Source organism: Perca flavescens, chromosome 6 (genome assembly GCF_004354835.1).
Source record: "Perca flavescens isolate YP-PL-M2 chromosome 6, PFLA_1.0, whole genome shotgun sequence".
Classification (NCBI taxonomy): Eukaryota; Metazoa; Chordata; class Actinopteri; order Perciformes; family Percidae; genus Perca; species Perca flavescens.
In genome coordinates, this window is record NC_041336.1 from 19,564,895 (window position 1) to 19,592,401 (window position 27,507).

The 27,507-nt window shown below is 41.0% G+C and overlaps 1 protein-coding gene across 6 annotated transcripts in view; it reads right to left on the bottom strand.

Annotated features, from left to right (window-relative positions):
- adam22 (ADAM metallopeptidase domain 22) overlaps positions 1-27,507 on the bottom strand; it is a 57,086-nt gene that overhangs the window by 25,613 nt on the left and 3,966 nt on the right. The window contains exons 3-6 of one of the 6 annotated variants that reach the window (XM_028579887.1): positions 27,207-27,283; positions 15,137-15,203; positions 8,582-8,664; positions 5,358-5,421 (exon numbers count right to left, since the gene is read on the bottom strand). In XM_028579887.1, coding sequence (XP_028435688.1) covers positions 5,358-5,421; positions 8,582-8,664; positions 15,137-15,203; positions 27,207-27,283 — 291 coding nt within the window. Of the gene's footprint in view, positions 1-4,413; positions 4,488-5,357; positions 5,422-8,581; positions 8,665-8,914; positions 9,684-11,363; positions 11,394-11,654; positions 11,690-12,787; positions 12,822-15,136; positions 15,204-27,206; positions 27,284-27,507 lie in introns of those variants that run through there. The other 5 variants (XM_028579890.1, XM_028579891.1, XM_028579889.1 and 2 more) reach the window with 5 other exon arrangements.

A 27,507-nucleotide genomic window follows, 5' to 3' on the forward strand; every position in this document is an offset into this window, starting at 1 on the left:
GGCTCCAGAGAGAAACCAAAGCCAATTAGGAACAGTGAGCACTCTATTAAAATGAGGCATTTAGTGCTCCAGTGTTTTGTCTTATCTTTGATGTAGTCCTAGTGGACTGACCGTCTGAATTAAGCGCCACAAGACTAAACTGCAGCAGTCATAATTGGAACCAACTCCTTTGATGTGACACTTTTATGTTGACTGAGAGTCCAGTGGCTGATGATTAATAAAACCATAATTAACAAACATGTATGACATAGTTGCTTTTGTATTATTTGCAGCACATACACACATCATAATCGTTATTTCTGAATTAACCGTTGTAATAAAGCCTTTTCTGGAGTCTTCTTTGTTCCCAACATCATCGCTCCCATATACAACCAAAACCTCCCAAATACAACCACAGCATATAAACTCGACAGGGAGTGTGTAGTGATGGAGATTAAGGGTTTAAACACAGATGGCTTTCATATGTCGTGCTACAAAGAGACGGGGTGGAGCCTGGGTTGCCAGGGGAGATGGTACTTCAGACAAAGACTATTGGCTCATGAATATAAAGCAGGGTGGGGTAAAATGCTTTTCATTTTCACTCTCTGCCTGCATATGTGAATTAACTGGTCCAGGTTTAGTAACAGGAAGTTGGCTTGAGGCCACAGGGAGACCCCCCCTTTTATTTTTCTAATCCAATCAGTTCCAACTCTCATTGAACTTCATTCCCAGCTTGAGCTAGTATAAAAAAAATCCTCCTTTTGGCACTTAATGCAAACACCCCCCCCCCCAACCCTACAACCTGCCACCACCATCAACACACCCCTTACTTCCCCCTTCAACTCCCCCACCCTCTCCTCCTCATTTATCTCGCAGGTTTGGGAATATTTTATAGAAATGCAGACAGCCTAAAAGATATTTGATTTAAAAAAAAGAGAGAAAAAAAAATTCATTTCAAAGTCAATTCAAAGTCATTTTTAGTCCAGAATAAAATAACTCAACAACTATTTGAATGATTAAGATGAACATTTTTACAGAAATGCATGGTGTCCAGAGGATGGATTGTAATTTCTTTGGTGACCATCAGGTCACAATTTTACTTTGACCAATACAAGTATAAAAGTAATGACATTCCCATCCACCTCAGCTGTATTTTGTGTTTGTGCTGTTTAGCAAATGTTATACAGTATGTACTACATACTAATCATTATAGTATACTGTTTTAATACTTTGTATACAAAAACCTGCAAGTTAAACTTTACAAATAGAAAGAAAATGTATGATTGCTTATTACATCTTTCTGAAGCTGTTTCACCCTAGTCCACAATTCATTTAGAAGAATATCATTTTTTTATCAAAATACTGCTATGTCTTGTTTTTTTTTTTACCCTTTATAGTTTAAATGTACTGCAACCCTGAACGTATGATCACTGCACCATCAAAACAACACAGCACTATGCCTAGTCTGAGTCCTCCTTGAAGTGAATAGACCGAGTTGTTGGGATCTAGCCACAGGGGCCCTGAAGTGCAGGTGGGGTTGGAAAGGTGTGCAAACAAACAAGACAGCTAAACATATGGTGTTTTCTGCATATGCAAGTCAGCATCACACCAAGTTGTCGGCACGCACATGCTCACGCAGACGCTTACACACTCAAGAAGTGATAGAAGAAGATTTATCAGTCACATAGCGCCCGGATACATCACGTTCTAAGCTTGTGAACTTTAATTGTGCCGCTCTTATATTGCTTACAACTGCTGTCTACTCGTTCACAACCCCATTTACATAACACGATAACAAGTTCAGCTGCAAAAGGTGATGAGAGCAGCTTGTTCAGGACACACTTAGCTAATGTCCTGCATAACTTTTTCTGCCTGGGCGGAAGAAGGGCAGATGGATTTACCATATGTCGACAGAAGCCATGCCGACTTTATCTAGCTCCACACACACCCCATCCTGCCATATTACATTTTTCTATCACTTTCAACTAGATCATAACAGCCGGATTTAGTTGTGCCCAAAAGCTTTTGCATTTAATACTACTAACTGATAAGTGGCTGTTTTTAGGTCATAACAAGAACATGACTGAGAAAACAACCTTTTAAAAGGAGAGAACCCTCTTAAATCAACTCAGGCACACTGCTTTCTGTGTGTGTGTGTGTGTGTGTGTGTGTGTGTGTGTGTGTGTGTGTGTGTGTGTGTGTGTGTGTGTGTGTGTGTGTGTGTGTGTGTGTGTGTGTGTGTGTGAATACACAGGATACATGACGAGCATTTAGGTTTTTCCAGTAAACATCTGTGTGACAAAAATGAGAGGAAGACTTGCAGACCCAGCAGACCGTCACAGAGACAAAGAGATACATAGACTGAGAGTGAAATAGAGAAAGAGATACACTGAGAGGAGCCCAGAGATGCAGAGGGGCAGAGACAGTCAGTGGACCATTGCCTGCAGGGATCAGACATCCAGAGCTCAGAGCTGACAAACTGACAGCCGTTGCTGGGCTCGGGGGCAGTGCTGTCCGACATTGTCACGCAGACAGGAATCCCCCACCTAAAATGCCAAAGTCAACACTGGCAATGGAGCTACATGCCAAATATTTAGCAAAAAACACAAACTACAGTACAGGCAATTATGTTTGACATAACATGAAGAATACGTAGATATTTAAGCCCAGATGAGATCTAGTGTTTTACAACTAAATGATAAAATCGAAGAGTCACACTGGAAGAGGAAGAGCAACTGTGTCCAAAGTGCAGTGGTGGAACAAGAATTTACTTGAGCAAAAGTAGTAATATCACAATTAAAAATGCTAAACTACAAGTTAAATTTCATTCAAAAAGTATTCAGTGTTATCAGCTAAATGTACCAACGTATCAAAAGTAGAAGTACTCACTAAGCAGAAAAAGGGCCATGTCATTATAATGTTATATACTATTATTGGACTATAATTAATAATGCATTAAGGTCTAAGTAGCATTTTAGTACTGTATCTGATCAAAGTCAAGCTAAGTTTATTATATGATTTACATTGGTTTGGGTGGTTTAATCCATAATACAGTATCATATTTTGTAGGTGGGGTTTTGTATGTAAACTCTGTAAATGCAAAGTAACTAAAGCTGTCCGATAAATGTGAAGAATAAATAAAATGGAAATAAAGTACAGGTACCTTAACATTATACTCAAGTAAAATACTTGATTAAATGTACCTACAGTAGTTACTTCCCACCACTGTCAATGTGTCATCTCAATGATATTGAAAATTCATTAAATTTTTTTACCCAATATATTTTTAAAGAGATATTTTAACTGATTTGAATCCAGCTCTGTGTCATGGCAGTGTGTGCAGATGAATGGTGTGTGGCTTCCCTCCGTGGCCGCAGTGGATGATCTGAGCAGAGCAGTGGAGTTCTGCCTGGATCTGCAGTTTCTCTTGGCTGACCTCGGCTCTGTGCACTGGAGCCACAGAGGGAAGCCAAACACCGTTCATCTAAACACACTGCCATGACACAGAGGTGGATTTAAATCAGCAAGTATCCCTTTAAGTAAGATTAAAACTTTTTTTTTTTTTTAAACATGGACGATGCGCAAACACTGAGTTGGCTATTCACACGGGAAACATTTAAGTTAGCCAGTTACTTGAAAATGAGGACTCTATCAGGCAAAACTTTAGGCTGGTAGCAGTAAAAGCTATCCTTCTATTTGTGGCAATTAACTTGAAACGTTGCACATAAACATATCACCTGAATTATTATTATAAAGTCTTTTGGCTTTCTATGTGTAATATATAGGCTACCAGAGGATGACTTGCTGTATTTTTTATATTTGATATGCATCAGTGTTTTGACAAATGTTTGGCATGACACGCATATAAAAACTAAACTAGTGGAGAAACTCTTCCAATTTTTATGTGCATTTTACGTCACTGTGGCCTTGTGAATTACCAAAAAAGCTACTAGATGCTGTATCTCTGAAAACGAGTGCTGCAGCGATATTCTGAGTTGAGTTGAGATCTCTCTCTCTCTCTCTCTCTCTCTCTCTCTCTGCTTGAATAATTCAGTCTCCAGAAAACGCTGGAGAGGAATGACGAAGGCAGAGAGGAGATGAAGAAGAGGCCAGAAAAGAAGGGAGTCAAAGAAGTAAAAGGGGAGAGAGAGCTGTGACACATGTGAAATAAACCTAGTGGGCTGAAGGATTGTTTTCTCATTCTCTCTCTGTCCTCAGTTATCTTTTATAAATCTTTCACATTCAGAATATTCTTGCTTTAACTTCAGATTTCTTTGAATGTATAACTGTGATATAGCAACTGCCTTTCCAAACCAATTAGTTCCTCTTGTTTTACAGCTTCTCTGCACAAGATACAATTACAAGCAATCTAAATCACATTTAATTTAACAACAACTTTGTGTTTTTGGCTCAGCTGTGCCTCCCTCTGTGTACCTTTTTTCTCAGTTAACATTCGTCTTCTCAGCCTTACATTTGCTCTTTACATCCATCCATCCTCTTTATTTCCCCTCCTTTCCTCTCTTTCAACACCATTGGCACTAAAACGTCACATGGGAATACATTTTAAGAAGATTCTGTGTGCCAGGCCGGCACTTCCAACACCCATAAGTGCACATACACACACAAACATAGAGACAAATCCCTGACCTCTCTTATCTAGTCTCCTTTTGTCCCTTACTGATTAACACCAGACAGAAACTTCTTCTGGACATTTTAATTAGAGCATAAAGGACACACACACACACACACACACACACACACACACACACACACACACACACACACACACACACACACACACACACACACACACACACACACACACACACACACACACACACACACACACACACACACACACACACACACACACACACACACACACACACACACACACACTATCAGCAGCTTGTTCTTCACTTTCATGCTTAAGGCTTCTTTAGACAATGTCAGATCTGTCCTTTCATTCTGACCATAATGCGTGTTATTATCTAACTGGTTGTAGGCTTTTCTGCTGTCTGCTGGCTTTGTATCCCAGCAAATCTCTCTCTGTCCTGTGACTCACGATTCATTAGAAAAAGTGGTAACGACTGGTGTGTGATCTGTAACTGATTCTGGTTTTGTCTCAACATCCTCTCAGGACTATAACTGACCCCTTTATGAATACAGTAATACCAGGAAACCCAATCCTAAACATTGATGATTCACGGATAACTATATATATGAAAAAAATGATGTAACAATATCTGACCACGGGAAATTCAACAGGGCTGAGAGGCAGCTGGATGTGAAAAGATGAAAGAAAGGAAAATTGATAAACCCCCCGAGAGGAGCCATCTCAAGCACCTACAAAATAAATTATATTATAGAGTACTTACATTGCTGCTGCCCTGTCCTCCAGGTTCAATCATGTAGGTGTGATTGCCATCGAAAAACATCCCACTAAAAGAGAGAGGCGGGGAGGGGAGAAAGGGAGAGCACATATCAACACCAGTTGCTGTTGTTTATATTCATCACTAAATGGAATAATGCATCTGAATTCAACTCCTCCTCAGCCATCAGTGTGATAGATTAGAGCCATTTCAGTGCTTGCCCAGGTTTTTTTTATTGTATTATTGGAGCATTTGTCAGAATAATAACAGTAATGCACTCCTACTGTACATGCTGCAGTTTTGGACATAATCCTCTTGCTGTCCTGCTTTATGTACAGCTTAGGAGAGGTGGAGGGTAATGTGAAACAAAAGGTCATCCAATCATCTCAGAGATTCCCCCCACACAGCATAACTTAAAGGTCACCTAAGGATTTTTATCTCTGGAACAATAACTAAGAGCTTGAACTGGTTGACCACAGATTGCAATGACAAAGGCTACATTGAAAAGGGTGCATTTGAGCTCCTCACTAACATTTAATGAAAATTTGAATGACTTTACATGCACTTAAAAACTCTAAATACATTAATCACATATAGGTATAAACACACACACACATACATACACACAGACAATGCAAAGAACAAAGTATAAAAATCAAACTGTACAATCAGCATAACAAACTCATTTCATCAGATTAAATTTAGTTTACATTTGCACACACACACACACACACACACACACCCTTTTGACCAAGCAATCATTTAAAAAGAGTAATTCAGATCAATTTCTTATTTAGCAGCTGGGTGAAGGTCTTCTGGACAAAAAAAATGGACATCATCCATTAATTAACTTTATCTGAAGCTTTTAGGAGATTGGGTGGGTCAAACTGTAAAGTCATGAGAGTGAACACTGCAGGAACACACAATCTGTCTTTCTCTTCCTTTTTTCTACCTCTTTCTGGCCTTCAACACACAGAAATCCCCTCCAACACACACTCTTTGTCCAGGTCCAACATTGCACTTACAACAGATTATACACACACGGAGAGAGAAAAAGAAAGTGTTATATTTTCCCTGCATTGTTCCATATGTCCTTTCAATATTTTGTCATTGTGAAATTAAAAACTATAAATAATATAATATATAAGAAAGTGTATTTTGAAACAGAATGTAACATGTAACCCTTATTGCAGTTCACAAAAGAAACGTGATGCTGATTTTAACTGTCTTTTATATATATTTCTTGGCAACCCAAACCAAACTAGTCATTCTGCCAAGACTACAAGGGGAAATTCTTAACTTAAATAACTTTAAAGGAAAATGTATTCTTAATCAGGCTTCTGAGTGATTGTATTTCAGTCACAAATGTAAAATGATTTACATTGCTCGTGGACGCTTCAAACAGAAACCTGCATTAATGGTTATTTGTGTGTGTGTGTTTGTGTGTGTGTGTGTGTGTGTGCGTGCGTGCGTGCGTGCGTGTGCATCTGTGTAAGAGAGAAAGAGCAGGATGTATATTATGGTAAATATCTGACTCAGCATAAGGGAAATACTCTGCTCTAATGTCTAACCCCTCGACACCACTGTGCACTCCCCTAACTCATATGCTCTCACTGTCACTCTGTCTCTCCCTCACACACACAAATTAGTGTGTGCAGAGCATACTATGGGTGTGTCTCTGTCTCTTTTAAAATGTCAGCTTGTGCATTTCTTTCCACATTATGAAAATCAGGAATGAAAAACCCCAAACCCGAGATTTCAATCAAATATATCCTATTAATAATAAAGTACAACCTCTAATACTACTACAACAAATAAATAAAAACAGATACATGACAGAAGTATTATAACATGCTACACTAACATTTGGACTAATTACAAGTCACACATCAAAATTCAGCCATACTAGTAATTAGAGAAGTCTGCAGGAAACACTTCATCTTGTCTGTCACTGTATATACTATTTTGTCCTATATATGAGAATGTACTGCATGTGCAACATATTCATCTTTTTGGGATTGATTAATTCATGCCCTACTAATTTGCTGTGCTGACACATTTCCCAACATGTTGCCACAATCACATGAAATATGCAAACGTTATTAAAACCCCAAGTTTAGTTTAGCTTATTCAGCAAATATCAATCTGATTTCACCCACTTGCCTTTATTAGATGAATTCACTTCTCTTCACTGATTATTTGGTTTATTTAGCCTGACGTTATGTTGAAGGAAGATATAATGGACAGAATTAAGCTTTGATGAGGCGTAATGGATCGGGACTGATTAATAATGTTTTCAGAAACAACTGAAATGGATAATTAGATGCAATAGTATACTGTCAACAATGTGCAGATGTGAATGGTTGTTATAGATTTCATAAAGCTTAGATCACTCTTTGCACCTCAAACCTTAAATTTGCATACAAAGCTGTTCTACCTCTCTATTTTCTTAGAGAAATCACTGTTATTCAATATGAAAAGTCATAACAACCAACAAGCATAATGGAACACGCCATTCATACAGGGATTCCTGTTAATGAAAGAGCAGTAGATCAGACTGACAAGTAGCTAGCACTGTTTTCTAATATTTTTTTATTTGTTTTGCAATTACTTTTTAAGACGCCTAAATAATTAATGTAAAAAACAGCAAGTGCAGATAAATACCGTATAGTGTGTTAAATATCTGAGGTTTGGCAAAAAACAGTGTGGGTTTTTTGTCTTGTGTTCCCAGTTTTGGAAAAATGCTAAATGTGTGGAAGCAACTGTGAAACATTGTAATACATGTGCATGTGTTATACCTGATTATTCAATGGTGCCTTTTTATGCAAGTGTTGTATTGTCCGCACATAATGACATTCAGTACTACAGAGTACATATTTGCCTCTCTTCTCACAATATATAAACACCCACACACACTATAACACTGATATACAGTGGACATGCATTCCTGCCTAGCAGGCCTCGTTTCTGACCCGTCTCTCTGCTTTAGAGCACAAACTGTAAAGAAAAAACAACTCTTGGAAGAAAAAAAGAAGAGAAGATGTCTGAACAGCACCTGTCTGTGTGAATGATAACCTTTGTAACAGGAAATGCAGAGAGACAGAGAAGGGCTGGTTTAAACTAATTACATTGACCTAATGGATAAATGGGAGCATGGCCGAAGAGGCTGGACACAGAGGCAGCAATGCTGGCTGAGAAATACACACATAAAGTGGCATATTTGTACTTACTGTAATCCGTGACAGGTTGAGACAGCCACAAAGGAGTGAGGAATGCCTCTGACCTTCCCCTGATAGTAGCAGTGCTCTCCTCCCTGTGAGAAAAACACAAACACTCACATATTAAGATCATACACATGGTTGCCTCATGAAATGTCTCATGCACTCAAACAGAGAGCAAAGGATCCCGCTTGCTGCTTTCATTACCACGTTTCATCAGAAAATTTGTTCAGAGCAATCAATCACACAGAATTAATTTGCTAACAAGTATGATGTGGTGTAGATATGTGCGTGTGCATGTACTCCATGTTTATGCGTGTGTTTGTGTGGTACTATGCATCCTACCATCTGTGCGTTAACTGCTCTGTGACTTCTCTGTCCTCCATCCCAACTTCTACCCTCAATAGGAAGCCACAGCATCGGTCACTTGTAAAAGTTTTTCCATCTCTGTCACAACTCGCCGTCAACCAATCATGCTCTGTATTCACTCTCCATCTGTCTATATGTGTGTGCGTTTCCTCTGCGAGCGTAAACACAAATTTATTTTCTATAGACGTGTATGATGTCTAAGTGTCTAAGTGCTCTGCAGGCCATCTCTTCCTCGTCCATTTCTTGCTGCCTAACAGCCATTAGGCAGGAAGTCGGCCTCCCTGAGGAAATGCAGCATCAGAGGATCAATTTCTGCTCTACAGTCTGATGCTGTTCACAGCAACGCAGTGCCGCGTCCACTTTTACCTCCAGCTCTGTGTGAACTTCATCCCAATCCATGCCTGACTTATGAGTTTGTGTGAGGAATCGGATGCATGTATGCATTTGTTGTGGTTGTTAAACTACATAGCAAAAAGTATCTGAAAACATGAACTACAGGCGTTATGATGATGACTTTTCACAAGATTATGGAACAAGAATTTGCTCCTATTGAGCCACAAGAGCATTAGTAATGCTGTGCAATAAGGCCTGGTTGGCAGTCGGTGTTCCAATTCATCCCAAAAGTGTTGGAAAGATTTGAGGTCATGGCCAGCCCAATTCTTCTATTCTTTATTGACTTGGCCTTTTCATGGAAATATTGTAATGCTGAAACAGGAAAGGACCTTCCCAAAACTGTTTCCATACAGTTGGAAGCACACAGTGTTTAAATATCACTGGATGCTGTATCATTAAGATAAGATTTTCACTACAGGAATTGTATTTGGTGTAAAAAATTTGAAAATATTGGCTACAACAAAAGAAGTTGTACAAGTTTAGTAGATTAAATAGCTTAAATGGAGCTACAGATGAAGAGAGAGAGGTTGGGTAAAGAGAGGTAGAGCGAGAGTGAGATGAAGAGACAGAGAGGGCTATTTATAAGTGGCGCTGTGCTCTACTATCCCAGCGTCTCTCCTCCCTGTGCCCTGAACCTTCTGCTCCACTTCTCATCAAAGCAAGAAACACCCAAAACCAGCACGTGGGTACATCAATACTGTGTGTGTGTGTGTGTGTGTGTGTGTGTGTGTGTGTGTGTGTGTGTGTGTGTGTGTGTGTGTGTGTGTGTGTGTGTGTGTGTGTGTGTGTGTGTGTTGCTAAATTGGTCTCATCTGTGATCTCTTTAGTCTCTTTTAAGAGTAATTAATCATCTTTCTGGACAACACAATGCACAATGAAAGGTCGAGTAAACAAGTAGGACACTCTGCCCTCTGAATGTCAGTGAAAGTTTGGCAATTGGCAATTAGATAAAGAAGAGAAATAAGGACAGTACACAAATACATTTTACTATTCATGAGACAGAAAGTGTGTGTACCACTATAAGAAGTACTTCAGTCTATCTCCACTTACCACTCATGTACTACATACTACACAGAGCTGGGCGACGTGAAAATTAAACAGATTTTGTCATACTATTTATAGAGGCACTGACGTACTCTATCAATACTTTTGTAACACTTCCGGGTGTATCAGGCCATTGTGAGCAGTGCTGAAGGTTAATGAGCAGGACTGCTGATGAAAGTCTCTATATTAGGGCCAATAGACTCACTCTATAAACAAACACTTAAATTACAATTATTATCACCATCGTCATATCATTTAGACATCTAATCTCTATAGTATGCAAGTTTAAACAGTAGATGCTGTTTATATAGATGGATTCTTAATTATCCATCCATCCATCCATCCATCTTCATCCGCTTATCCGGTGTCGGGTCGCAGGGGGAGCAGCTCCAGCAGGGGACCCCAAACTTCCCTTTCCCGAGCAACATTAACCAGCTCCGACTGGGGGATCCCGAGGCGTTCCCAGGCCAGGTTGGAGATATAATCCCTCCACCTAGTCCTGGGTCTTCCCCGAGGCCTCCTCCCAGCTGGACGTGCCTGGAACACCTCCCTAGGGAGGTGTTCCAGGGGGCATCCTTACCAGATGCCCGAACCACCTCAACTGGCTCCTTTCGACGCAAAGGAGCAGCGGCTCTACTCCGAGCTCCTCACGGATGACTGAGCTTCTCACCCTATCTCTAAGGGAGACGCCAGCCACCCTCCTGAGGAAACCCATTTCGGCCGCTTGTACCCTGGATCTCGTTCTTTCGGTCATGACCCAGCCTTCATGACCATAGGTGAGGGTAGGAATGAAAACTGACCGGTAGATCGAGAGCTTTGCCTTCTGGCTCAGCTCTCTTTTCGTCACAACGGTGCGATAGATTGAATGTAATACCGCACCCGCTGCACCGATTCTCTGACCAATCTCCCGCTCCATTGTCCCCTCACTCGCGAACAAAACCCCAAGGTACTTGAACTCCTTCACTTGGGGTAAGGACTCATTCCCTACCTGGAGAAGGCATTCCATCGGTTTCCTGCTGAGAACCATGGCCTCCGATTTAGAGGTGCTGATCCTCATCCCAACCGCTTCACACTCGGCTGCGAACCGATCCAGTGAGTGCTGAAGGTCGCAGGCCGATGATGCCATCAGGACCACATCATCTGCAAAGAGCAGCGATGAGATCCCCAGCCCACCGAACTGCAACCCGTCCCCACCCCGACTACGCCTCGATATCCTGTCCATAAATATTACAAACAGGATTGGTGACAAAGCGCAGCCCTGGCGGAGGCCAACCCTCACCTGAAACGAGTCCGACTTACTGCCGAGAACCCGGACACAGCTCTCACTTTGGTCGTACAGAGATTGGATGGCCCTGAGTAGAGACCCCCTCACCCCATACTCCCGCAGCACCTCCCACAGTATCTCCCCGGGGGACCCGGTCATACGCCTTCTCCAAATCCACAAAACACATGTAGACCGGTTGGGCATACTCCCAGGCTCCCTCCAGGATCCTTGCGAGAGTGAAGAGCTGGTCCGTTGTTCCACGACCAGGACGGAATCCGCATTGTTCCTCCTCAACCCGAGGTTCGACTATCGGCCGAACCCTCCTTTCCAGCACCTTGGAGTAGACTTTACCAGGGAGGCTGAGAAGTGTGATACCCCTGTAATTGGCACACACCCTCTGGTCCCCCTTTTTAAAAAGGGGAACCACCACCCCAGTCTGCCACTCCTTTGGCACTGTTCCAGACTTCCACGCAATGTTGAAGAGTCGTGTCAACCAGGACAGCCCCTCCACACCCAGAGCCTTGAGCATTTCTGGACGGATCTCATCAATCCCAGGGGCTTTGCCACTGTGGAGTTGTTTGACTACATCAGTGACTTCCGCCTGGGAAATCGACGACAATCCCCCGTTATCCTCCAGCTCTGCCTCTGTCTGCCGCCCGGGTCTGGTCCGTCGAGGCCCCTGACCTTCACTGCCACCCATGTGGCTTCATTATGAACGAGTCCAGCGCGGGTTGAATGCACATCGGCAGGTCATCGGCGTTACACGGTGTTAATGTGTAATGTCCATATCTACTTGTAGTACTGGTCGTGCAGTGTCATAGACACATGCAGCCTCTTTTCTGGAAGTCCTTGCGTGTCCGTACGACCGACACAAGTCCACAGCGCCCCGCTGCGTGTAGCCTAGTCTATGTATGAGCCCATATCCACGGCATCCATCTGTGAGATTGTCAGCTTTGTGTCTGCCTGGCATGCTCTGTTTGTAGGACGGACGATTTAACTGTCAGTCCTCAGCGATGTAGTGGCATGTGTCACATAGCTATCCGCTCAGAGCGCCGTCCAGTAAAAAGCCACGAAGCTAAAAACGCTCTCAAAAGTTAGCTAGCGTTGGCTGCAGCATTGCTCCGCTACTACCAGCCTCTGTCTCGTACCTTGTGGAGCTTGTGAGCGCGCAGCTGAGAAGGCAGTGTCGCTGTCAAATCTGTCCCTGGGAAAAGTAACGTTGCGCCGAATTGAAAAAGGAACTACGTTTCGTTACCAAATTTTCAGTAGTAACGAGTTACTTTACTTTTCCCCAAAAAAAAGTAGTTACGTTACTGTAACGCGTTACACCCAACACTGAAAGTAGCACTACGTTAACGATCAAACGACACGAGACAACGTGTCTCTCTCTCTCTCTCTGCATGTTTGCGCGCGCGCACACACACACAAACGGTCTGGTTCTGGTGGTTGATGAACTCAGATATGTGTTGATTAGCTCTCATAACGGGCACCTTGCCCATTGAGGCTAATGTCTGATTACTCCACATTGTCATTGTGATATTTTGTGATTACATTCTGATTCTGTCAGGTAAATATAGTAGTACAACGTCTTCCTCTGATGTAGAAGTAGCCTACACTGTAAGTCAGTAGTAGGGTATACAGGGGAATTGCATATGAAGTGGTTTGGAGTCATTCTGTAAGTAATGTTGGGTACAATTTGGTGTTGAAGAATTCTACAAGTAGCAATACCACAGGCCAAGCAATCGGCCCGTTCCAAACGGGCACATTTTTTACGGGCACTGCACTAGTTATGTAAATTGCAACTTTACTATGTATAATGCTATGCTGTACTATACTACGGGTACAAATTAGCAATATTAATTCATTTTAATTGCGTTAGCAAAATAAGTTATGCTAACGCCTGCACATTTTAAATTTTTTTAATTTCTGTGGCGATTAATGTGCATTGTACATTGTAGATATTTCATTTTGGTGGATTAGCCAAAAACAAGTATTCCTGTCCTGCATTCATTCCTGTAGTACCTACTACATGAACAGAGAGGATTCTGAGGTGCACCTATTAGAACAGCTGCTGTGTAACAATGGCATTTGACCTTTTCAGTGAGCAGAGTAACCAACAGCAGCTTGTCTCATATTAACCTTCCATAACAGCAGCCATTAATAAAGAGGCAAAGTGCCTCTTGTTCTTTCCATTGTACAAAAATTAAGAATTTGCAGACAGAGTACGTTCTGGATACAAGGTGAATTAATTCACAGAAAGATCGCTTTATAATAAGTTCCTTAATTACAAGTGACGATATCACACAATATGTGGTGTAATAATGTGGATCATTCTTTGTAAAGTATCTAATATCTCACTAATCTGCTGCTTAGCTGAATAAATCCTGACCATTATGATCACCCCCACTTATGTGATACATCATTAGGCCTCAGTGGGTGACCTGTACTGTATCTTAAATCCAGATTTCAGAGGATTATCACAGCAATCTCAATTCCATGCAAATTGAAGGATTAGGCCACTTTGGTTTTATGGAATCTAAGATGAACAAAAAATGAATGGCTGGATGGGCTGAGCTGTCTCTGCATGTGCAAAGTAACACATTGATTAACCAATAAAAGGCTCAGGGAGGGAGAAGAACCTGTGGGGTCTGCAGGAAATTGCAGCTGTTCAAAATACAGCTGAGAACAAATGTTTAGTGGAGCCAATTCAGCCACTCTTCTGTGTCTTGGATTCAGCAGAGTTGGGTAAACATACGCCATGCCTTTGAAAAAATTGACAGAGGTTTTTTGTAGCCTTTTGCTGGGCTTGCTTAAGATAGCAGGATAAAGTGGAGTAAGTGCATAGCAGGGGACCTTTCAACTTGAGGTGTTTTTCCTAAAACTGCATTCATTGATTTTGTCGTCCACTTGGGTTATACCCAACATTTAAATAATATCTCCATATAAAGTATTTGTACCGAACTTGTTAACAAGCAGTCACTTATTTACGCATTCAGCAGAAAAGGATCAACATCAGCATTCATTTGGAGTTGTGTTTCTGTCCACTTAAAAATGCCATTCTAATATTCTCTCTTCTCAAAAGCCCTGCTTTTGGTCTCCAAAGAGAGGGGGCTGGAGGTCTCTCATTACGAGTAACGCCTTTCACATTACACATACAAAAAAATATTGAGGACAGCAGCTTTGATAATGTGTTTAAACATTTAAGATTGTATTTAGACCTGGCTGAGATCTGTTTATAATTAAACCAGACCACCTCCAGATGTGGTTTGGCTGATCCAATAGCATTTTTAATGCAATTTGTTCTGCATGCATTAACAGCTTGTGCTAAAATGTTTTTTTTTATCCATATCCACATAACCAGATACAGATTGCATGGAAATACCAGGGGTAAATAGACCACCAAATTCCCATTAAAACACTGTAGCTTTCATTCTAACTGCAATTAGTAAAAAACAAAAGTGTGAGTAAGCATGAGGAGATGATTTGCAGAATCTTACATTGGTGACGATGCTCTTCCCTTTTTCTGACAAATGCCTCTCCACGTACCCTGAAGACAGCAGATCACTGGGAACAGAGAGGAAAGAAAAAGGAGCATTAAAGTTAGAAAATGTGTGATTTTCATTCAAGTGTCACTCAGATATGCATGAGTGCTTGTATTTTATAGGATTATTGTATTCAGTCTTGGCAGCACAGAGCTTCACAGCATCAGCCCGGCTAATTATGACCAGCGTACAGGGACAAGGTTATTTCCAGCACACAAACTCACACAAACACAATTATACAAATCCAGCCTTCAAGCAAATGGGAAAGAGACAGGAAATAAATTGAGAGAGCAAGGAAAAGACAGAGTGGCATAAATAAGAGGAAATCATTCTGTGTGTGCTTTCTCAGCAGAGCTGGACCCAAGAATCCCAACGGAGATACACACTGCAGGCCCAATCTGAGACAGAGATATATGAGCTTTAGTGCACACAAAGCATCCACACACACACAGGAATGCGGCATATGAATGGGAATTTGTCCCTTCGTAAGCCTATTTTAAAATATATTACAGTTAAAGGTGTTAGCCTCTTATCTAACAAATAGGTGACCTGAACACACACACACACACACACACACACACAGCCAATGCAAAGAACAAAGCAGTATACAAATCAAACAATCAGCATAACAAACTCATTTCATCAGATTAACTTAGTTTACATTTGCTGAATCAGCAGCCTTGAAATACTTTCCAAAACTAAATCAATGGCGAGACTGCTGTTTATCAGTCAGAGTACAAGAATTGACATAAAAATGCGCAACCAAAACATTTTACGGTATACTCGCAATCAGAGCTATCAATCAACTCCAAACGAGTAGGTGGGATGAATTTTTACCTTGTTCACCCACCGAAAAAATCAGCCTCTTTTTCAGTGTCACAGAAGCAGTTTGTGGGGACAGTGACGGAGGAGATGTGGGTGAAAGTGTGATGTCACTGCATTAATTAAGATAATTTATTAGTTGATGGACAGAAAAATAATCGGCTTTTGGTTTTGGACTGAAAAAACCAGACATCTAAAGACATCACCTTGGACTTTGAGAAACTGGGATGGATATTTTTCACTATTTTCTAGACCAAATGATTAATCTAGAAAATAATCGTTCGTCATATTTAAAGCAAATATGACTAACTATTATCTTTATGCTAAGGTAAGCCAAGCTAAGTATCTGCCCGGCCGCTTTAGCTTCATATTTGGCACACAGACATGAGAGTGATATTAATCTTCTCATCAAATTGTTTGCAAGAAAGCAAATAAGGGTATTTCCCATGATTTTTGTCAAATGTACTGCTAACGTCTGTCCTATTAATCACTCTATTTTGTCACCAATCAGCTCGAGGTATTAAACATTTGTTTAAGATCCACCATTTCAATAACAGTGATATCTTTGACAAAAGGACAAACTATTGAAAGCAAAGAAAAATCTGTTACTGTAATTCAGTCATTGTAGTCATAATAAGGCAAATGGTAGGAAATCGTTCTGCTTTTGAAAGCAGACACATCATGTGTTTTTCAAATATTATCTGAGCTTTCTTAAAGGAAGTAAAGTTTTTCCAAAGATGATATACTGTATATTATTCAAATGAACCACCCGCCACACACGCCTCATTTCTAAGAAGACTAATGGGCAGTTTGCTACAGCAATAAAAACATATGCAGGAAAAAGAGGAGAGAAGGTGAGGTAAAATGGAAAGAGCGAGAGAATGGCTGTCGAGGGGGGAATAATGAGACAGAGGAAAGGAAAAAGGCGGTGAAAGTTAAAAAGGTGTGAATACAGAGATCAGGGCCCTAACAGATATCCCATAATGCACCAGCATGAAACTCTCTTTTGGAAAAAAAAACCTGTATGTGTAACACAGGCAACCCCCACTGTACACACATCACACCCTCGAACCTCAGATTACACATCTCACACATCACATCAGGCTGTCCATAATATCCTGCAAATTAAATGCGCCATGACTCATGAGATGCAAGGAACATATCGACATTTTGCATTAAAAAGATTCACTTTCAAAATATTCACACGCTCCTGTGATGAAGGGGTTCGGTATGTACATTAGAGTCCCTGGGTCACAGGCGTGCGCTGTTAGCCTTTGTTGTGCTGGGATGTGTGTTTAAGATTCAAAGCTTGTGATCTTTATCCGGCCCCACACTGAGCTCAGACAGGGGGAGTAATTGAGGAGCATACTGAGGCAGCAGTGCAGACACACGGGCCTCTAATGGAGGACGCAGATAACAGAATTCAGCTTTAATTGTTGCAGGATTTAAATAATTTATCTGACAGACAAAGACGCAAACTCAGATTCTGCCCCATCCCCCACACTGACACACACACGAATGTAGAGAGATCCCCCCCACCAACACACATAGCAGCCCCCCCCCCGTTATCATGAGTAGACATACATATGTATAAATGATAACTGTGAGCGACCTCTTTGCCTCTTTGTATGTTCCTGACAGAACGACAGACTTAGTCATGCGCTGTTTGCATGTGATCTCTCTGTGGACATAAATGCTGCAAACTTTCAACATAAATGATGATCAGGAAGGCGGTTTTTAAAACAAGCTGAGGACTTCATTAACAAGAATACACAGGGAAAAAAGGGATGAGGGAAAACAGAAATAGAAGCATGTTCATAAATGTAATAAATTATCACATAATTACACTATTCAAGAGCTTAAAGTAACAAACGTAGGGTGTCACAAGTGGTCCTCATGTCAGACATATTTGTGTGGCATCTGGCACCTAAAGGTGTCTGTGCAGACCAGATGTGTGGCTGCAATGGAGTCGAAGCGAACAGCACCCACATCTATTGCTCATTTTGTGTCTCATTCCGTGTCTTTTACTCTCATTCTCTCAGCTCATTGCTTTTATAAATGGTCTGCTCATCCTACGCAATACCGGAGGAGTTTTCTTTCTTGCTCCGTCGCCGCGGCAACATCTGTTTGAGAGCTGGCCAGCTGTCAATCAGGCCTGGAGGAGAGGTGGATCTACAGACGCTCCACTTTTAGCTTACAACATTTCATAGCCAACCTAGAACAGCCATTTACATAGTAATCAATGTCTCTCGCTTTCTCCACACTTCAATGTCAGTTAGCCACACACACACACACACACACACACACACACAAATGTTGCTCTGAAAAGACATTATTAAGTGGGTCTTCAGGAGGTAAAAACTGAAGGAAGTAGTGAGAAGAGGTGAGTGCACTGAGTCCATCTGGCGGTCAATGACATCAAACTTCATCCTTTCTTTTAAAAGCATATTGTTAGACATCTGCTGTGGCAACCGAGTTCTTCTCCTGAGGTGAATCATGCATGCACACACACAAACCAAGTTTCTATGTGGTCTAAAATTCCTCTCACGATCTGTGTCACCAGGCACCATCATGACACTGGGATAAAAAACAACACAAAAGGACAGATTGGCAGGACCTGTGTGTGTGAGTGTGTGTGTGTGTGTGTGAGAGAGAGAGAGAGAGAGAGAGAGAGAGGACTGAGCGGAGTGTTGGGGTAGCAGGCTTCTCATTGCTTTCACGCAGGCCAATCTAGGTGCTTTCAAAGACTCTTCCTAATACACCCAACATCTTAAAACACACACAAAAGCACACAACAAAAGAAATGAAGCAAATGTAATCAGATGCATCCATACATCCACACACATCTGCACACAAGCAGCACTGTAGTCATCAAATGGACTTCTGCTCTAAATATGGATTTTTTTGCCATTTAACCCGGTAATAAAAGAGCTCCACCGCACAAAGGACTGAACATGTGCTGTGTCAGGCGTCCGTAATGAGGATGGGGGAGTGCTGAGGAAAGAGAAGGGATACGTGCACAGGTGAAAACAAGGAGGGGGGTGCAGCAAGATGGAAGGTTGATAAGGGAAATAAAGATGTGACAAGGACTGAAGGAGAGAAGAGAGGGGGCTGGAGGTTTCTCTTTGAGGAAAGCTGCAGCTGCTTTCACCTGCCGACCACCCCCTTCTCTCCTTTAGCCTCACCCTCCCCTTCCACTGAGGCCTCATTAAAGGTCTCCAGGCTATAATTCATTCACTCTCCAATCACTTATCAGACATGCAATTCCACCGGCATACTATTGCAAAGGGAATACTGATGCTCACAAACCACAAATAGTGATGCTTATAGAACAAACAAAAAAGCAAGAATCAAGCTTATATTCCTGCTCTCTGCAATTGTGGGTCCCTTATGCAGTTGGGTCTGTAGCATGCAACATACAAGACAAATAGAGTTGACTCCTGAATTATGCAGTGGCCGGGGATGTTGTGGGCACGAAGGAACATGCAGCTCTGTATCAACACGTGGATTGTTAGTGAACTCCACGCCGTGTAAACAGGGTCAACAGAGACAGACTTTCGGAGCCCTGTACACTTGAGACCAAGTAATCATGACTTGTTTATATTTTATGTTCAGCTGATAAGATTATTCTATTTTATGCCCTAACATCATTGTGTTTGTGGATAAATGTGCTCTCCATTTATCCACTGACTCGATCAGACTTTGTGCAGTGGTTAAATAGTTAATCTTCTGACAGTAAACAATCATCTCAATTGAATTTTATTCAGCATGACAGAGGAAAATGAGTAATCTATAAGAGACAATAGTCTTTAGAGAGGCATTAGTATCTTTTCCTGCAGAGAGAACAACAGCATTTTCTTCTGTCCCTGTCTTCAGCGAGAGTCAGCTTCTACTAATCCTCCATACTGAGTCGAGACGGCTCGACAGAAGAGAGAGGGGGGAACAGAAGGGTTGGAGAGACAGAGGGGGAGGGGGGAAAAAAAGCAATATAAGGAGATGGGGAGAAAGAATGATGGAGCATTAAAGGGGAGGCCTGTAATTCAACGCTTTACAGTTTTTGGTTGCTACTGTTTCCTCCTGTTCGTACTGGCCTTGAAGAGATCCAATCCTGACACAATCCCAATGTAAGTGATGGGAACAAAATCCACAGTCCTCATTCTGCACAAAAAACGCATTTTAAAGAACAGTTGAAGCTAATTTGAGATTTAAGCAGTCTGAGTTAGACAATTCCATCTTTTTGTTTCCCTGGACAGTGTTTCCTTGCTAATCTACGATGGAGGGATAGTGACACTAACAGGAGAATTCTTACTCAAAAAGACTTTTGTCACTTTGGATGACACCTACTTCATTTGGCTACCTCAGACTGCTGAGGTCTCATATGAACTTTGATCTGATCTCTTAACGGGTATTATGAACAAGAAGAATTAAGCAGCAACAAAAAAACTGCTTCGATATACATATGGGTATGAGAGTTTTGTTTTAAGACAGCTTTAAAAATATAAACCCGTCTTTTAATTTAACTTTAACACTGTTTATATGTTTTCAAAAATGCCTAAAGAACTCCTGCAGGGCCTGCACCATGCTGCTATTTGTTCTTCTAAATTAACCTTGCTCACCTACATAAAATTAATCTGTACCTCCACCTACCTGCACCTGACACACACCAGAAAATCTGCAAAACACACACAGACACATGAACTAGCTTGTTTATTACCAGCACATACTGTACACAGTCCTGGATGTGACGCTGAGCCACTTAGCAAACACAGTCTGTAATATACTGTTTGTGAGCACTGCATTTTCTCATAGACACACTCACAAATAATTCCCAATCTGATAGCTAAAGCTATGCGCTAAAGTGTGTGTGTGTGTGTGTGTGTGTGTGATCAAACTACACACAGATCCGAGAGAGGACCCTGCCTGAGGCGAGAGAAGAGGAAGAAGAAAATAAGAGATAGGGATGGAGAGGAAGCAGGGACCATTTTCTTTTTAGGGTACACACACACACCACTCTCTCTCTCCCTATCTCCTGCACTTACTCAACCCATCCACCAAGGATGCATGAAGGACATCCACACAGCTTTCTCTCTGTGTCCTCTTCTTTCTCTCCATCCATAACTATTTCTTTCACACACACACACACACACACACACACACACCTCTGTGTTTTTCTCATTAAGTCCACAGTAACTCAGATCACGCCTCTCTACAATAAATTACAGACCTGGTAACGGAAGAGGAGAGACAGAGATGGAGGTGAAAAAAGAGGAGAAGAGTGGAATTGGGTTGTAGCAATGTCAGGATGCAGGGAGCGAGACACGGGTGGATGATAGATTATCTTGGAATGGGGCATGAGAGAGAGTTAAATCATATATGCGGAGATGTAAGGCTGCATGCACATGTACATATGTATAAGCAACACACACATAAATACACACATGCACACACACACAGCACAGGGACACGCACGGCTAACACCACAGCATCAGCACCTTTCACGGTCCAAGGCAGCCAGACACCTACACACATATTAGAGATTAAATGACCATAGTCCACTCAAAGTCAGACAAAGTCATGAAGTCAACATGAACATGACATCAGCTGAATGGCATTTTGATAAATGTATTTGTCTTGCAAGTGAACAAGAGATTATTGTTGGGTAAAAAATACTTTTTACTCCTCCCACTATGCTGCTCAAAAACAAGTAGGAGGAGATGTTTTGGTCGGCTGGGTTCCCAAAATAAAAATACCACTCATTTTATACAAAGACACTCTTAGATGACTGGCATTTAGAGCACTTCAAAGGCTTGAATGGGCAAGAAACTCTCCCTAATGAATCATCAATACAAACAATAAGCATTATGTTCAAAAATATCTGGTTATAATATAAATATATATAATAGAAATAAATGATAGACACTGTATTTTATAAGTAAAAACACAAAAAACTCTATAAACATACTAAAAGACAAGAAAAATCCCAAAAAGCATAATAGGTGCTCTTTAAGTTTCTACCTCAGGTAGGAGATCTTATTTAAGGTACCCTGTGGAGGTTTTGACCACTAGTAGTCAAAGGAAAGGAAGAAGACTGTAATGTATGTTGTAATCATTGTTGTATGATTTAACAATCCATGGTTTAAAACAGGAGTCTTCAACAGGGAGTCCGGGACCCCTAGGGGGTCCTCAGAGTCAATGCAGGGGGGCCACCAAATTATTGTTAATTTTTTGAAGAAAACAAACGTAGTCACTAAGATAGCCATCCACATACATGTGGATGTTTAACAATAAAACATGATTTATAAAATCATGCCAACAATTATTAGGTTATTTTAATATCTTAGGATTCTATGCAACAAAAGAAAATGTATGTATAAAGGCTTTAGGCTTCCCTAAGTAGATGTTATTGTGAGCATAGTTAATTTTATACAATGTATGTAGTAGGGGGTCCCTGCTCCATCTTTCCTTCAGTTAAGGGGTCCTTGGCTTAAAAACCGTTGAAGATCCCTGGTTTAAAATCTAAAAAAAAAAACGTAGCAAATATTGCACGAGGAAGGGAATGCTTTCCACACGTTTGTCAGGCCTCAAGGATACACATGATGCATTTTGGTGAAAAGCAATGCATGTAAACATCACAAACATTTTGTGAGCTCATATAAAACACAAGAGACTACTCATTCTTATTGACAGATAACAGGTGTGGTTGCTGCCACTGTGTCATTGAAGATACACCCACAGTCATGGCAGCAGCTGGGTGTAATGAAAGCGAAGATGCAAAGTATTAAGTCAAAAAGGTGCAAGTTAGTGCACTTTTAAAGGTGATCTGAAACTTATTAAACTAATTTTACAATCCCCAACAAGAGTGAGTGAAATTAAAGAAACAGATTTAGCCGAATCCTCTTCGTTTTATTGAGTATTGATCCTTTCGATTCTGTCTTCTCTAATTAAGACAACACTTTATGTGCCTCTTCTGCACCTGAGGCCCAACAAGACGAGAGGACACACACACACACACACACACACACACACACACACACACACACACACACACACACACACACACACACACACACACACACACACACGTGTGCACACACTCTTTAATCTTAAAGCACCATCTATTATTCAGTGAGAGCAGGTGGGAGGGGCGTGGTAAAGGGGTAGTAGGGGCATGGCTGAATGGAGAATGGGTGTGGATCGTAGGGGCAATCAAGGGTGGAGATGTGTGTGTGTGTGTGTGTGTGTGTGTGTAAGGATGATTAAAAAAAAGAGGCAACCCCCCACCCTGTGCACATTTCCAGCTCACTCTAGTCCCATGAATGGCAAATTGTAGCCGGCCGCTGAGATGGAGGAGTAAGAGGAAGACAAAGAAGGAGGAGGGATTAAAGACCCCCTAACCCCCTCCTGACTTCCTCTCTATAGACTCTCACACTTCAGATGAGTGACTCGTGTCAATACAGCATTTGGCTACTGAAAGAGCTAACAACTACTACACATTAATATGCTTGATTATTCTCACCATACATGCCACTCATTTTGACCAATGTCTTATCTGAACAAAACATTTCTGTGCAAGTTTTGTGATAGGATAGCATCCTCTCAAGGGTTTACCCAAAGATTTTCTATTACTAAAGATAGCATATTACACACTGCATCGATGGTTTGAAACGGTACACACTTCCTGTCTCCTAAATGGGCGTGGCCTCATTTGAAGGTGTAGTGAACGTCATATGGATGGATGAAAAGTTATATTTGTATAATATATTATTTTCTTTTGCTAACATTAGATATTTACACAGCTAAAAGACATATTTGGCATTACGAAAATTTGTTTTGATACAGCGTTCACGAACGTTAGTTGACGTTGGCTTATCTGTGTTGCCAAATTTTGTGAGAGTTTGTTACAGAAACAGGTCTCAAACAAAGCTGATTTTCCAGATTTGTCCGTCTTTTTAGTGTCAGAATGTTCAGGAGATATGTGGCTTGTGAAGAATGGGTCCAATATTTACTCTGGTGACGATGGGGCGAAATAATCAGTCATAATCTGTGTTCACGTTCACTTCTCCCATTGGAATCAATACACTCAGGACGCGCCGCTAGTGTCCTCAAGACGTGTGGCAGTGGGGGAGCCCACGTGAGACGAATACAAGAAATTATTCAGAGTTCTAAACCGTCTTTGGTTTACCCTGCCTCTTGTGCAGTGCATGCTGGGATAAGCAGCCTGCATAACCCTTAACAGGATAATCAGGATGGGTGGATGGTCTAAATGTAGGAAAACCTACAATAAAGGTCACATCTAAAAAAAAAAAAAAAAAAATACAAGCACATATGTGGACACTTAAAAATGAAATGTCTACTAGCATCAGCATACTAACATGCTCATGCTAGGCAGGTGAATACCATGTTCACCATATTACTTTAGTGTGTTAGCATGCTAAAATTAGCTAATTAGCGCTAAACACAACATACAGCTGAGGCTCCTGAGAATGTCATACTTTTGTTATTGAACAAGTATAAGTATTGAAGAAACTGAAATTTTCACCTCATAATGGTGCTATAACAAAAGTCTTGAGATGAGCAAAGTTAGTGTGATTCATCCTCCAGGGACCACGGATGTCCGTACAAAATGTGATGGCAATCTATCTCATAGTTATTAAGACATTTCAGTCTGGACCAAAGTGGTAGACCAACCGTCCAACCAGAGCTGCTGTGGGGACAACACAAACAAAGTAAAATATTCACATCTGAGTAGTATCCAGTGTCCAAAATGCACGTGCTTCAAATTCACAAGGCATATGACTTTATAACATTTATAACATTATTCACAGTCTATGGCTAAACATTAGCTTGAGGAAAAGACTCCGAAACGTCTGCTCAGAGACAAGAATAATACGTACTGTAGCACTAGAGACACAGCTGACAACTAAAGCTGAAAACACTCCTTTCTTGTTTGCTCATGGCAACAATTAAACACAGAAAAATGCACAGCAGCAGAGTCAAGTCATTGACCAAAATGAGTGAATTAGGTTTTGTTACTGGAGTCCAAAAAAACAAATGTTGGCCCATTCAGCTAAAATACCTTCCACACCTGCTCCCACACACACATCAACTGGGTTTAATCTGTCTGGCATGAAAGCTATCTGCAAACAAAATTAGTGTGGCTGTCAAACAGGGGATCAGTTCAAAGAGGAGTGTGGTAGAGGATGATGAAGATGAGAGCAGTGGAATCTGGGGTTTACTCATTCAGACACAGAGGGAAACAAACTGGAGATCTTCCCCTGTGAGGGACAAAAACTATAAGCCACAAAACAAAACATTCCCACACTTTAAACAATACCAATTAACAATATACACAGGGCTCCAACTAATGATTATTTTCTTTATATATTTCTTTCTCAGAGCCCCAAATTTCAAAAGTCCAAAACTTAAACATATTCAATTTGCAATGATATCAAACAAAGAAAAGCATTGAATACTCACATTTAAGAAGCTGAAACCACCAACTATTTGGCCTTTTTGCTTGCAGATTTATTTTCTATCAATTGACTGATCAATTAATCATTTCATTACTTAATACCACAGTTTCTTAAAGCTGAAGTGGTGTTAACAAATTGCTAGTTTTCCCCAACTAACAGTCCAAAATCTAAAAAGATTCAGTTTATGATCAAATAAAACAAAGAAAAGCAGGAAATCATCACACATGAGAAGCTGGAACGAGGAAATGTTTGATATTTTTCTTTTGAAAAATGACAAAGAAAATACTTTTTCTATGTATTGGCTTATTGTTTCAGCCCAACGATTTTTAGAGAAAACAGATGAATGTCACACAGTCCAATGCTCTATTGCACTCATCTCAGTCTCAGTCTCTCATTCTTATTCAGAACCACACATGTTAAACTGTTGCCCAGAGCTGTCTGGTTGGAGGCAACTTCACTCTCTGGAAAGCTAAAACAGGAGGTTTCCTTTCAGCCAACATTCTTGTGGACCTTTCTGCACCACATCCAGTTAAGACATTTTGGAAAAAGAACGCTGTACGCTCACTACACGCATGAATAATGACTCGCCATGATCAAACTAAGTGCTGATGAAAGTGTATGTGCATATGTGACAGCTTGTGCATATGTGTGTGTGTGTGTGTGTGTGTGTGTGTGGAGAAGACTTTTCTGTTCCTCACTGGTTGATGCGTCACGCAGTGAGCTGTAGGCTTCACAGAAACATAACCTCTAAACGTGGGAATTCCTGTGATGTAACGTTTCACTCAGTAGGGGAGAGACTTCCACTGTGATGAGCAGGCAGCATCACGGTATGTGTGTTCACAGGCTTTCTGTATGGGGGCTAATGAGACACACAAGCCATGTTCTTAAAGGGTGACAGATGGAAACGGAAACAAAACAAACACGGAGAGGTTTAGAGAGAAGGAGAAAAGAGTGATTTTAAAAAAAGTGTATGAGGTGGAGGCAAAAAGAGAACGAGAGACAAGGTAAGAGGGAGAGAGAAAATAAGGAGAGAGAGTTGCTCGCTTTCCATCAGCAGTACTGTGATCAATATCAGTGTCTGACGGGGCAGTGCTCCAGCCTTTACTGTAAATCACTTCCTATTATAATGGAACCTCTAACACAAGCATGCCCACACACATATGCACACACATACACACACACACACACCGACACACACATACATACAGACACATCAATACAATGGCCCACTTCAGCACACACCAGCATTAGATATTTATGTCTTATGAGTGCATTCCCAAAAACAGGCAATAAACAGCACTAAAAGAACAGGAAAATATGACCTCAGTCCAGCAGAACCACAATGACCTTAGTTAAAATACTGGAGTCAGCGCTTGATTAACGTGCAATATGTCCTTGGGGATTTACACTAAACAAAACCACAATGTGAATTTCTACTCAAAACTGATGCTCAAACACCAGAGAATGACATGACTTCTGCTGGGATCATTTCAAAAAGCAAGTGAATGTTTAGGCACTTTCATAACCATTTAGGAAATGGAAATTAAGCCACTTTCGTTCATTCAAAAACATTTTTTACGATTGTGAGCCAAGCCACAGCATTGAAAAATAATAAGCAGGTGGGGAAATAAGCTTCTAACACATCCGCAATGAAGACATTAACCCACAGACACATAGAAAAATAGATAGATAGCCAGAAAGAAAGACAGATTTAATAATGTAATACTCACTGGTTCAGTTCCACATCCAAGATAAATTTTCTGCCAAAAGCTTCGACTTGAAAGCTTGCTTGGGCCACATGGTTCACCTAAAAAAAAAAGCAAGAGAAGAAAGGTTATTTACGGTTACTAAAGGCAGCCATTATCATATTCATGGATCAATTTATTATTATATGCAAGAATCAATTCTCATCAGATGGCTGCATTGTCTTTCAGCACTAAGAATAAGACATCAAGGTCTGTCTTCTTCTCAATGTCACACATAACACTTCAATGCTACAAAAAATACAGTGTATGTAATACCCACACACAT